The following is a 12967-nucleotide window of genomic DNA, read 5'->3' on the forward strand; positions in this document are numbered from 1 at the left end:
CTGAAGAGCTTATATGCTGGTTTCCTTTAGTACAGCCCATGACACGAGGCTTGATGAATCGCCGCGAAAACTCACTGCTCACTTCTTTCTCATTTCCTCCTTCCTTTTGTACTCTTGGACTGTCTTTACAAGTCTGTCTGCTTGTGTAGCACACGACTAAGGGGACGGTGGGGCTAAGTGCATCCCTGTTGCACGTTAGTTAAGTTCAAGTGCTGACAAGTCCGTTGACCTTTGATCTGACTCATCGATGAAAAAGTCCAGACAGCCGTTAAATAAAAGTGCATGCAGGATTACTCTCGGCAAACCTGCTGCACGCGCGAACATATATGCATACATATATACACACACAGAGGACCCACAATTTGCAGTGAGGGCTGACAAGCTACAGTCTCTGTAGCCAATCGATTCCGTCCAGCCTCCTCTTCATCTTCCCATCATGTCCGTGTGTGTGTGGCTGGCAGTCCGCTTCATCCAACATGGCCGCTCCTGTTCTGAGCTGGGGAACAAAACCCGCTGCCAGATAAGCCAGAGATATTTTTAGTGTCGGAATAGTTCTTGCGCAGTAGCATCCCTGCAGTAGTTTCCCCTTCATACCTCCAGGGGATGGAAATTTTCCTCGGCGAGATCACAGCCAAGGACGTACCATTGATCGCGGGTTGGGAACATGGCGGACGAGTGCAGTGGTTACCAAGGTGCCCCAACGTTACGTCACGTGCCGAGGGAGGCAGAGGACAGCAAAGTGTCAAACCTGTGAGGGGTTGTCGGTCAATCGGTCAGATAAAGCAAACGATTAGCTAGAATACGAAAGATAACGAAGTCAGAGGGGAAAACTGCGATCAGCCATGTGGTTGTGACGGACTCTGCCAACTACACACGCTTACACCATGGAGACCGCTGCCAGCGTGGATGACGAGGACGGAACTGTCGCTAATTACGACAACTGCCACGACAACACCGTCCGCATTCTCGTTGGAAATGTAGGACATGTGTTTGTTGTCAGTAGGAGGAAGCTATGTCATGTCTCCCCGGTTTTCCAGGCTATGCTGTCCGGCGGATGGAGAGAATCCAGCGGAGAAATTTGCATCACAGACACTGATCCCTTGGTCTTTGGAGGCTTCGTCAAGTAAGTAAAAACAATCGTTGTCGGCCAGAAAATCGTCTGGCATTTTTGTAGCTGCGCGTTTAAGATGCCATTACAGTGTTAGGGGAGAGTGAGAGGGAAGAAGGAGAAAACAGATAAAAAGAGAAGAAGTTAACAAAAGGAGGTGTCATTTTCTTCAATTATTTTCAGCTTCATCAATGCCAGAGCTGTGAGTCTAACGGACGACACGGTGTGGGAAATGCTGAAGCTGGCTGACAAGTATCAGGTGGAACACCTGGTTTTTTTCTGCTTTCGCTACCTTCTGACACGTCACGAGTGCTGCGACCAGTACCCTCACCTGGTCTCCGTGATGGAGACGGCCCACCGCACTCACCGGGAGGAGTACCGGAAGTGCTGCCTGACGTGCGTGAAGGAGAGAGCCATGGACGTGCTGCGGGACCGACATTGCCTCTCTGAACTCTGCCAGGAGTGCATGCTGACCTTGGTCAAGGCCGGCAATCTAGAAGTGTCGGATGAATCCGTGGTGCACGAGGCGGTCCATTCGATGGGCCAGGCTGGCGTGCCGGCGGAGGGGCATCAAGAAAGCTCGCTGGGAGGACATGAGGGCGGAGGCTGGGGAGCTGGTGGGCTTTGTGCGCTACCTGGTCATCCGTCAGCCAACCCGCGACGCCATCTTGACCGGTGACCGCGATAACAGCCTGCTGACCGGCCAGGAGAAGAGGGACCTACTGTACGCCCGCGACCCCACCAGCGACCGCTACAACGGCGATCTCTTTCCGCCAGACGTGCAGGACGAGCGGGAGGTCAAGGGGGCGAGTGACCTCACTACCCGACGCGCTCGCTTCGCATCCCCTGCTGTCGGCCAGGTCGTGAACTGCAAAACCGTTGTTCTGTCCCTCGTTTTCTTCTTCATGTTACCGGCTATCGTCGTCATCTGCGTCCTCCTCTCCCTCATCTTGCTGATGGCGGCACCGTGCCTGATGGTCTGCGGCAGCCTCAGGGGCTGGGCCGCCACCACAGAGGTAGGGGCTGCGTACAGGGAAGCTGTGGTGTGTTTTCACCCGGCTGTCTGCCAGAGACTCCGACCTGGATTCCGATGTCGACAATGATCTATTTATAGTCTAGCTCTGTTCTCTGGGATTTCTGATATTCTCTCGCTCTCTTTCTCAAGGACCCGTGTGATCTGTGGGGCAAGGGGAAGAGATGGGGCAGTGGAGGGACTACAAAATAAAATAGTGTCTTACCGCATTTAACTGCTGCTCATACCGCTCACATTCAGCAACAGTTCTCGTGATATGTTGCTAAATGTATTGAATGCAATGAAATTGTTTCATTGATGATTATCAGTTATGCGATATTTATTTGACTTGTGATGCTTTACTGCCTGTGAATGGTTGTTTAAAGACATCTAAGATCACACAACTAAAATCTGAAAAAGTTAATGGAAAAAGGATTGCTCATTTTACCCCCTAAATGTCCCCCAAAATATTTTTCATGTCGCTACATATGTGTAAACATGCAGCCAAACAATCTGAATATTCCACTTTTTCACCATGTGCACGACCAGTGGTCAAGCTCTGAAGGCAGGACAGTCTCAAATAACATGATATAGATGATCATCTGGTCCTTGATATTGCTTCTGAAAATTCTTTAAAATCTGGATTTTGCTGATACTGAATATCCATACTTGAACAATGGGACTAGACCAGAAAAGCGCACTGTGCAGACTTGGAATAGGTATGTAATGATTTTGGGAATTTAGAGAGATAATTAATTATATTTTCAAGAACATTTCTGCGATGTTATTGTCAGTTTCCACACACCATCTAAGATATCCAGGTATTTATTGTTTAGGTAATACGATAACTGTGCTTTAATTATTACAGAGAAAGTTAATCACAACACAAAACATTTCAACAACCGCTTGTGGCTTAAGTGGAACTAAACAATATCATCTTTTACCCTCTGGGTCCTTAAGCTTCGTGTTCACTTAATATTGATGTTCAAAACCATTTTTGTTTGTCCGATGGATACTGTTATTAAAATAATTTGTGTTTTGTATATTGAATAGAAGTGTACGTGGTGGGTGGGGGAATGTGTGGTTATACATTTCCCTTGGGATCTGTGGTTGAAGATATCATTAGGTGCACACACGGAACAGATACATTAATTGTCAGAATTATCATTGTAACTGATTGCTTGGCATATTATAAACAGGCATTTGAACACGAGATGTAAAGTTATCAGCACATAACTGACTTCCGGTTGTAGCAACTCTCAATGAGATCAGAGACATTAAATTAAGGTCTCTGAGGAGATTGACCAGATAACACGACCAGACACTACAGAAATCTCTCACTATCGTCTATCAGGACCTAATTTCTCGAATGGATAATGGGAGACAAACCTTGTTTGACTCCTGCGTATTGCATTACTTCCCTTGTGCACAAAAGCTACGAATATTGTTCACTCCTCTTTTTACTACTGCGGCGACAACGAGGAAGAGAAAGAAGAAGAAAGAGAAGAATATGGTAAAAAATTTACATACACAAAATATGTAATTATTAAATATAGTTGTTACTACGGGAATTAATGACGAAGATATATAGCTCGCGTGTGTCCACTCATACTTGTTTTACCTGACATTCTCTGTTCTTCAGAGGAGTCTCCCATAACTTCGCCTGCTTTTTTATATTCAATTCATTTGCTCCAGTATTTCGAAAGTTTTAAAAGGCTTGCTTGCCTCTTTTCTCTCCAATCTTCGCCGCGTTTCCGGGAGGAGGAGACCCAGAAGACCACACGAAGGCCTGAGGTCCGACCCTTCCATCACGACGAGGGGGAGAGCCACACCCAGTTACCTGCCCACGATGACTGCTAAGGCCAAAGAACACAACGACTTTGATCGCTCTTTTGTGGCTACTAAATTTACACTATCAATATTACTGATTAATCAAGGCTCATTAAACTAAATTATTATGCTTAACTAACAGCTACATTTTTGAATACTTACTAGATGGACAAGAAATCGTCAAAGGGATGAAACATTTAAATTTAATGAAAGAACTTGGCTATATTCTGGATACTTGCAGAGAAAGAACAGCGTCACTTCAGGACACTTTAGGTGTAAGATGTGATATGAAACATAGCAACAAGCGTGTAATGCCACACTCACAGGCTGCACGATATATGTAGAGACAACTCCCACTAAATGTCCATTCATGGAACTAGCTCTAACAAGCGAATTTCAAGCCGAGAAGTAGTAAATAGCGGCGAAAGCAGCCGATGCCGACATCTTGCCATTTGACTAAACAAGGACGACCACCGTCCTGTCTGCAAACAAAAAACTAAGAGTGATTTCCCTTGTGTCTGTTATTATTCTCACAGACTGACTAGAACAGCAGTTTAACTGAAATGAAGCAGAGGATCGAAGGTTGACAATAAAATCATAGCTGGAATAAATAAGTGAATTTGAAAAAGGAAAAAGAAAACTAATGAAAGTAGAGGGAAAAAGATCGCAAAGCAAGGTAAAACCGAACAAAAGAAGGAATGAGAGACATTAAAAGAGCAATACAGAAAACGCCTTCACATGTAAACATACGCGAAAAATTGCGTACAGTAGCATTAAAAGTTCGGAGGACCTTCAATTTTCGTCGATGTGTCCCATTCAAATTAGTGAAGAACTGGGACCCAAAGAATTTAGCCTTAGCAGAAGCCCTGCTGGGCAATGTTAAACAAGCAAGCAACCAGACAAAAACAAACAAACAAACAAACACACACACACACACATTCTCGAAGAGATAACAAGTAAAATTAAAATTGCAAAACGCATTTTTTGTAGTCCAACAATGACATGCTGTGTGCTATAAAAGAAATGAATTTTAGATAGTATAAAAGCTTTCTTCTGCTTATATTATAGTGGTGTTAATGAAGATAATACTACTGTTCTCTTTAATATTGCTGCTTCTGCAGCAAATACTGCTGTTTCTTTTGCTAATATTGTTGATTTGTTAATGCTGTTGTTCTGTTGTTCATGCTGTCACTAATATTGATCTTTCTGTTGCTAGTTCTATTGCCGCTGCAGATGCTGCTGTTTCTTATGTAACACGCAATCCACATTTTTACAGGACACAGTAGGATTTTTACATTAAAGAAACAAATTGAAATCTCCAAAATTAGCAGCAGGCAGGTGCATTTCCTATTTCATTCAATGCCAAAATATTTACGTTTAGACGACAAGAATATTCTCACAATGATAATGGATTATGATTATGATTACTACTACTACTACTACTACTACACATACCGTTACCGAAATTCTCACTTACATTACATCAGAATCTTCACACCCATTCCCAGACCTTCGTGCACATTCTAGAAAGGTGTTGCAACTACATCCAGCTTTTAAATGCGGGAAATCACCTAGAGGTGAAAGCACGCTTCCTTCCAAAATCAACAACAATATGAGGTATTGATTTGTTTCCAAAAACACAGGTGAGAATTGCGATGTTCAAACGTTTGCTTCAGCGCCATTCGTTCAGGTCTGGAGAATTGGAAAGAATTTAGCTCCGCCAACATAAAATAACGGTGCACTCAGCTTCTGCACTTAAACATCAAAACCTTGCATTAGTTGCAGCAGTTAACGAGAAACTTCTAGGCTTTCTCACAGAAACAAAAGACGGCCGTGGCGATTTTAATGCATTTTAATGCCCGAAAATGCATTTACAGTAGGATGGAAGGAAGACATTGATCACGCTCCCTGCGTGACAGGGTTGTATTTTCAGCTCTCAGTACAAAAACCTTGTGAGATTGTGTTTCATAGCAACACAGCATCGCCCTGCCTTCAAGCACATACAGCATCTCAAGTCCCTCGGCTCCTTCATCTAGTATCTGCAAACTCCTTGACGAGTCTAGTGGGATAGCGATTTGACTATCTCATCTTTTGTTCCTGGGATTGGCGACGATTAATGAACGTATAAAATGTTTGGTTTTATACCTCTTTTTGAAACCGAGGCTATATCACAATAACATTAAGAAGAACATCTTGAAAACTGTTTGAACGGCACAGGAAGAAATGGTTGCAGTCTATTCGTTTAGCGGGTCATCAAAGGCCTGATTTTCGTGCTCAAAATTCGTGATATTTTTGCTGTCTGCAACAAAGAGGACAAAAGATGAATGAAATATAGTTATAATGCATTGATAAAAGTTTCCTTTTAACAGTAGTCGATGATTACACCACTGTGTGTGTGTGTGTGAGAGAGTGAGTGAGTGAGTGAGTGAGTGAGTGAGTGAGTGAGAGAGAGAGAGAGAGAGAGAGGAGAGAGAGAGAGAGAGAGAGAGAGAATGGACACATTAAAAAAATCAGTCTCTCATAATCATTGTTGTAATAGAACATCGCCATCTGACCATCACCAGTAGTTAATAGTACTATGTAACTATTAAATATTATTGCTACTGGAATTAACATTGAAGACATTTAGATTGCGCGTGTCTAACGGTACCCTAGAGCTATCCGTTCTTCTTTCATTTGACAACCTCTCATCGCTGTGGTCATGCCGTAGCTCCTCACGTTGTATCTTTATTTTGTGTGTATGTATCCTCCCTGCTCCATGTGTTTGACAGACTTTCCTTTTAATGTACATCTTTCTCTCTCTCTGTCCCTTAACTGAGCTCAGTATGCTCACCAGCGGGACCTGTCTGCGCTCCGGTCTCCAAACGGGCGGCTTGAGTTCTCTTTGATGTTACTCAGCCCCAACTTTTTCTCGTCAGCGGCCTCCTCCCACCCATCCCCGAGGGACCGTTTTGGGCAGTGTGTCGTATCGAGCGAAATGCCCAGACCAAACCAGTTTTCTCCACTTGACAGTGGCAAAGAGAGGTTCATGGATACCGATCAAGGCGGTGGCCAGATTGTGAACAAATTTGTTTGTCTTCAGTTGGATGTTAGAGATGTGAAACAGTCTCCGGGCATTTCATCTCGAATGCCTGAATTTTCTCACCTTATCGGTCTACAGCCGTACAGCAAGACAGGAGCGACCATGGACTTAAATAGCTGAAATTACACCTCGAAGCTGATCCTCTTGCTGTCCAATATATTGTTCAGCCTCGCCATTGCTGCCATCGCTGCTGTGACCAATGTCCGCCACGCAACTGTCGTCCTTTGTCGCTCCCAGGTACTTGAAACTCGGTACCTCCTTAATCCTGTCCGACAATATTCACCATTGTTTTGCTCTTGTCCATGCTGATGTCCACATTATATGAACACTTTCTGGATGCGAGTTTATCTTTGAGGGTCTGCAGCTCCTCATTGAAACCTGCCATCAGGTGTATGTCGTCAGCAAAATCGAAGGTTGCTTGTCGGTGGTGTACATCTGCGCACCCTTAATGGCCTCCAGAGTATCACATCCACAAACAGCAATGTATTCTTTATTACAAAACACTTTTTTGAAAGGATCACTTACATGCTTTCTTTCCAAAATTAATCGCGTCCTCCACAGTTTCTGGGAGTTTCCGGTGCAGCGTCTCCGGGAGTAGGAGAGCCAGAAGACTGGCTCCGAGGCCCGGTCCTCCCATCACGACCAGGGGGAGAGCCACACCCAGTTTCCCGCCCACGATGACTGTCTTTTAAAGGAAAAGGACTTTGATCACAATTTTGTGTTTGGTAAATTCACATAATCAACATCATGATTAAAATATGTTTATTAAAACTAACCCACAACATTATATTAACCTAATAATTACATGTTTTAGTTATTAATAAAAATTACCCAAGCACAAAAAATTATCCGTCAACATTTTTGTCAAAGGAAAAAATATGTTTATGTCATTTTCGAGTATTTTCGTTCCAGAATATTCGATATTGCACTTTAGTTGTAGAATGTGATGCTAAACATGGTAAAAAGAATATGTACATATGTAAAGCACCACTCACAAGTTGGGAGATGTATGGAGAGATAACTCCCCCTAAATGTCCAATCGTACAGCTGATTCCCAACAGCGAATTCCTGGCGACGGTTGGGAAAAGTTCAGCCGAGAAGAGGTAAATAATGGCGTAAGCAGACGATGCTCCCATTTTGCCAACATTTGACAAAACAAGGATGATCACCTTCTTGTCTGCAGTAAAAATGTGTGGCTGTTAACTTTTATTCCTGGACTAATTAGCACAGTAATATTTAACTTCTATAAAACAAATAAACCAGCTGTGGTGCTTAAAGTATCAGCGGAAAGGTAAAGCTTACTGCCATAACAAAATTATCACAGTTGTGGATGGTTAGGTCGTCTCATAAATAGAGGTGTGGGGAGGTGTTTGTGGAGGGAAGTAGGTTGTAGTCGCAGATTATGCCCCCAATCCTTATGTCCAATCGTGACTACATACGATTATTCCCTTAGTAATAATGCGCTTCACGAACTTGTGGCTTTCGCCAGTTCACCTTTGTCATCGACAAACTACCAATGTCTAACGAGTGTCTTCGACCTTCGACCTTTATATGTATGCAGAGTTAACTAAGAAGGTCAGTTTGTTAACTTGCATTGTGCATCGTAGATGACTGGGAACATCGTGGCCAGACACGCCAGCCCGCTGAAGATCATGCTTCCACAGTACATGGTTTTGCGCCCGACTCTGTCCAGCAGCAGACTGGAGAGCAAGTAGCCCAACAGCTCCGCCATCGCAGACATAAAAAAACTGAGGTAGATGTTGGTGCCGATGTTGCCCACATTGAGACTCAGTCCATAGTAGACCAGTGTTACGACCATCCTGAGAACAACATCATGATCTTGTATTTCTCGAAACGTTTTCTATTTGTAATTTTGAAGAAGTTACTCGAAGTAGAAGTTACTACGTGAAGTACACGGGAAAACTACGTGAAGGGATAAAATTAGTATTTTAAAGTAGCCACCACAGAATATTTTGTCTGAAGATTACAGAAAACAGTCTAGGTTTCAAACTGGTAGTAAAACAATTAAATATGCGAGTTAATGATGCTAATACTGATGATATATATATACTTATAAAGACAGTACGATTATGACTCATGAAAGAGAAAGGAGAATGACGATGATTCATGCACATGAAGTAGTTGTAAGTATGACTCATGCTCAGGAAGTCGATGTAATAATAGCGCAGGCATAGGATGTCAGTATGATCGTGGTTGCTGATAATTGAGGTCTCACCAGTTAAGGAAGATAATTAACGTTCTGACTAGAGTTACACGGTTTGTGAACATTCGAAGTGGATTTTCTCCCTTGGGCTTCTCCAGACCGTAGACACTGGGCGGAGTAGGTCGTCCGTTGATTTTAGCGAGCTGCACGAAGAGTTAGACACTTATTCAAACATAGCAGGATTGTGAAAACATCTATTCAATGAAACACTGCAAGTTATCATAGACAAAACATAACAATGCAATGTAAATCTTGAACTGTTTCATGCACAAGGTAAACATCGGAGACAACACTAGTTGCCAGAATCCATCCCAGGGTAGTGATGGCCGGTCCATCGCACTAAGGGGACAGAACAAGGGAGGCAACGGTTCCCCCTCCACCTACACGGACCTGCGTTGAGCCAGCACGTGGCACGCGATATACACGACCTCTACACAATAAATAAACGTTTAAATAGACAATTATAAGAAGTCGTCTTAAAGCGATTTGAATAGAAATATGTTTCTTGTTAGAGAAGATGACAAAACATTTGTCTATTGATTACTGTTGGAAAATGAGTAAAACAGATTTATATTAAATTCCGTACTTTTTGAAAAAAAGTATTTTATAATTTCTAAGTATCTTTATTTGTTTTACGGTTTAATTACTACTATATGCAATTCAAATCCCTAATGGCAAGACAAATTTATGAAATCTATATCTTTTGTTTGGTTAATTATTGGTCTTTAACAGCCCCGTGCCTTTTGAAGTAGATCGTTGACTTCAGTGAGTTTGTTTTTATTCAGCATCCATCTTGGTGATTCCTCAACCAACCTGAAATAAAGTCCCATACACCGAATATTTTCTCTTTCTCGCACTTTAACACAGACAAGCTTGGACGTAGGTACGCAGTCGCAGACACAGACAGACGCACAGTGAGAAGAAACAGATTGACAGATTGAGACTGAGATATATTTAGATTATCTTTGATTATAATTGCCGCAACATCTCAGGACATTTACACTCTAGAACATGAATGTGCAACATATAATTATTATGAATTATGAGAGAGATGTTCCAGTGTAACAGATAGGCGAGTAGCACGCATGTCACAGACACAAAATAAGACCGTTGCATATTGTCCAGAAATAAGACATGAAGCTCCAGACATTAAAGGGGAAGAAGACCCTCAAGTCACTCACCAGATATAAGACAGGAATAAGACCGTTGGACTTGCCATGGCCAGCTGCAGGTGCCACCACGTCCGCAACCCATAGGCCACGCCTGTTTCAATGAAGAGCCCGAAACACCAGAACATCATGAACAGCGATCCACACAGCGTCCTGACCCTGTCACCCACCAGCTCCAGGCCTGCACACCAAGACAACAGTCACACCTGGGGTACAGTATCGTCAGTACTCCTCAGAGGGGAGCATTAACTTGATGTCTACACGTCTATAACCACCACGATGAAATAATAATGGAGGGCACTGATGAATAAAGGTTGAAGGACTAAATAAGATACAAAAAAGAACAGATAAACAAAACAAAACAACGAACAAACAAACAAACAAACAAACAAACAAACAAACAAACAAACAAACAAACAAACAAACATATCAGTAACTGAATATCTCAAAGGCCAAACAAGCAACCATAAGCATATTCAAGAAAGAAAAAAAATGAATATTTATTCAATCAATAAGCGAATGATTAAGTGAACGAAAGAAAGAAAAAATAAACGCAAGAATAATAGAACTTAAAGGGATTGTAAAGGCAAAATAAATATGTTTGGAATCTCGTAAAGAGTAGGATCAGTTTGAATCTCGTCTATTCTCGTGTCTGTTCGTGTGGAAAAGTTGAATGTTTTACAGGATGTTGTGTTTGATAAGAGAAATACACGGGACTCTTTCGTCCTCCGATGACCTTAACTCGATCTTAGTGTGGGTTGATGCAATGATATAGTTGGACATTGCTCATAGCCATCTTGATTGTTATCACTGATTACTATCACTAATGCAACTAACGACACAGCACCGATCACCTGAGTTCAAATCCTAACAATGACCAACACTTTCTTTCCTAGCTGACGTTGCCTACAGCCCGCCACAGCCTTATCCACGCCCTCACAGCTTTTACTATACCTTTAAGAAAGAAATCGAAAAAAGAGGAAGAGATAAAGAAAAAAAAATGTAAGAAAAAACATTAAGGAGGAGAATAATAGAGAAAGGGGGAAAAATCTCATAGAAGTTTACCTAAGACATAGGCGGACAGGAAGATTCCCATGTTGGACACACCGACAAAGAAGCGGAGACTGGTGAAGACGAGAAATGAAGTCGCGAAGGCGGTGCCGATGCAGGCGGCGATGTGGAGCAGCAAAGCAATCATCATCGACGTCTTGCGGCCAAACCTAGAACAACAACAACATCCTCACTGCACAACCGTTCGTCCTACTCGCTAAGATGGCGGAGGGCTCGATGTCAGAGCCTCTACAGTTGGATAGAGTCTGTGAGATCACGACCTGGTTGTTTTGCCTAGGATGTTTGCGGTCTGACACATCTTTCTTACACGAGAATCGTTCTACATACACTTAAGACCGCTGTAAAATAAACAAATTAAAAAAAACAAACAAACAAAAAAGGTTCATTACCGTGAACGACTGACCATGAATTCCTCTCTAGCCCGGACTCAGGGGCACTTAGAAACACCGAGGAGACGTTTACCCAGTACATTATTGTTCTGCGTATAAGTGCGCATGCGTGGGTGAGTTCAAGTGTTTGTTTGACAGGATTATTACAAAAGCATTATTAGTGAATTTCCCAGCTTAACCAACCTGTCTGATATCATGCCCATGATCGTGGACCCAACCACCACCCCCTGTCATGTAGATCGTGTCCGCCAGGGCACGGCGGTCTTTCTCGTTGCACACTAAGTTCTTCTGAAACACGAGGGTAAAGGTCACAGGACTCAGCAGCAAAGCCACTCTTGTCTCAAAATCTTGCTTAATTCTTGTTCTAGACTATATTCCAAGAAGCTGTTAGCTAAATTTTGTGTGCAACAGAGATCACGCCTTGAATAAGCTGGAAGACGATGACAATGGCAATGACAATGGCAGTGAGAATGACAAGCTCTTTCTGATTATCTAGAAATACATGATCACCTTCTCAGTAAATGTGCTGAGAAATGTCGAGTGATCGTAGACCCAGCTGTCACACGAGGCTAGTACTCCTATTCCAGAGAAGTTCTTCTGGTTGAGAGCTCCAGGTCCGGTTGACATACAAAAGACACCGACTCCGCTTCATCGTGCCATCGCATCTTGCTCCCACGGTATCGACAGTTGAGAAAAGCATCATCATAGTTGTCCACATCACCAAACGTGTCGTTGTCGAGTTCCTCAAGCCTGCATCTGTCGATGACGTGTCGGGGGAAAAAATTATGTGAAGTATTTTTTTCAGTTTGTAAGAAAAAAGACAATGAAATCAGAAAGAAAGAAAAATTAAGAAACTAATGAAAGTTTCGAGATGTGAGATTGTAACGAAAGACAAAATTAAAAAAAAATATATAAATAATGGAAAAAATAAAACGCTTCTGCAGGTGACGGTGCTGTTTGGAAATACATGTATTAAACAAACAGGTGATCACACACGCAGAGAGAGAAAGAGATAAATGCGATAAAAGTGTTGAAATGAAAAATGCGAAAAGTGTCATGTTCAGTCCAACACTGACCTGTGG

The 12967-nt window shown here is 42.6% G+C and overlaps 2 protein-coding genes across 2 annotated transcripts; one reads left to right on the forward strand and one right to left on the reverse strand.

Annotated features, from left to right (window-relative positions):
- Positions 1-188: 188 nt before the first annotated feature.
- On the forward strand, positions 189-2463 carry LOC112560555. Its single transcript, XM_025232473.1, has 2 exons — positions 189-1123; positions 1292-2463. Exons 1-2 carry the CDS (start codon positions 885-887, stop codon positions 1785-1787), a joined length of 735 nt encoding a protein of 244 aa, XP_025088258.1. The 5' UTR covers positions 189-884; the 3' UTR covers positions 1788-2463.
- A 3323-nt stretch (positions 2464-5786) lies between these two features.
- Positions 5787-12538, reverse strand: LOC112560820 (organic cation transporter protein-like). The gene is made up of 10 exons (XM_025232883.1): positions 12396-12538; positions 12069-12173; positions 11491-11645; positions 10438-10606; positions 9997-10069; positions 9269-9399; positions 8626-8852; positions 8028-8209; positions 7558-7717; positions 5787-6249 (listed from the first exon to the last, which is right to left on the reverse strand). Exons 2-10 carry the CDS (start codon positions 12086-12088, stop codon positions 6185-6187), a joined length of 1182 nt encoding a protein of 393 aa, XP_025088668.1. The 5' UTR covers positions 12089-12173; positions 12396-12538; the 3' UTR covers positions 5787-6184.
- Positions 12539-12967: the final 429 nt, after the last annotated feature.

The sequence above is a fragment of the Pomacea canaliculata genome, linkage group LG3, assembly GCF_003073045.1.
Source record: "Pomacea canaliculata isolate SZHN2017 linkage group LG3, ASM307304v1, whole genome shotgun sequence".
NCBI classification, from domain to species: domain Eukaryota; kingdom Metazoa; phylum Mollusca; class Gastropoda; order Architaenioglossa; family Ampullariidae; genus Pomacea; species Pomacea canaliculata.

Bases quoted from the DNA above. Each gene is read 5' to 3' on its own strand.
- LOC112560555 (XM_025232473.1), top strand. From the start codon at position 885: ATGGAGACCGCTGCCAGCGTGGATGACGAGGACGGAACTGTCGCTAAT. The intron at 1,124-1,291 runs GTAAGTAAAAAC...AATTATTTTCAG, and splicing joins GTCTTTGGAGGCTTCGTCAA to CTTCATCAATGCCAGAGCTG.
- LOC112560820 (XM_025232883.1), bottom strand. From the start codon at position 12,088: ATGGGCATGATATCAGACAG. The intron at 11,646-12,068 runs GTTGGTTAAGCT...TTGTTGTTCTAG, and splicing joins ATGGGCATGATATCAGACAG to GTTTGGCCGCAAGACGTCGA. The intron at 10,070-10,437 runs GTGAGTGACTTG...ACTTTATTTCAG, and splicing joins TTATTCCTGTCTTATATCTG to GTTGGTTGAGGAATCACCAA.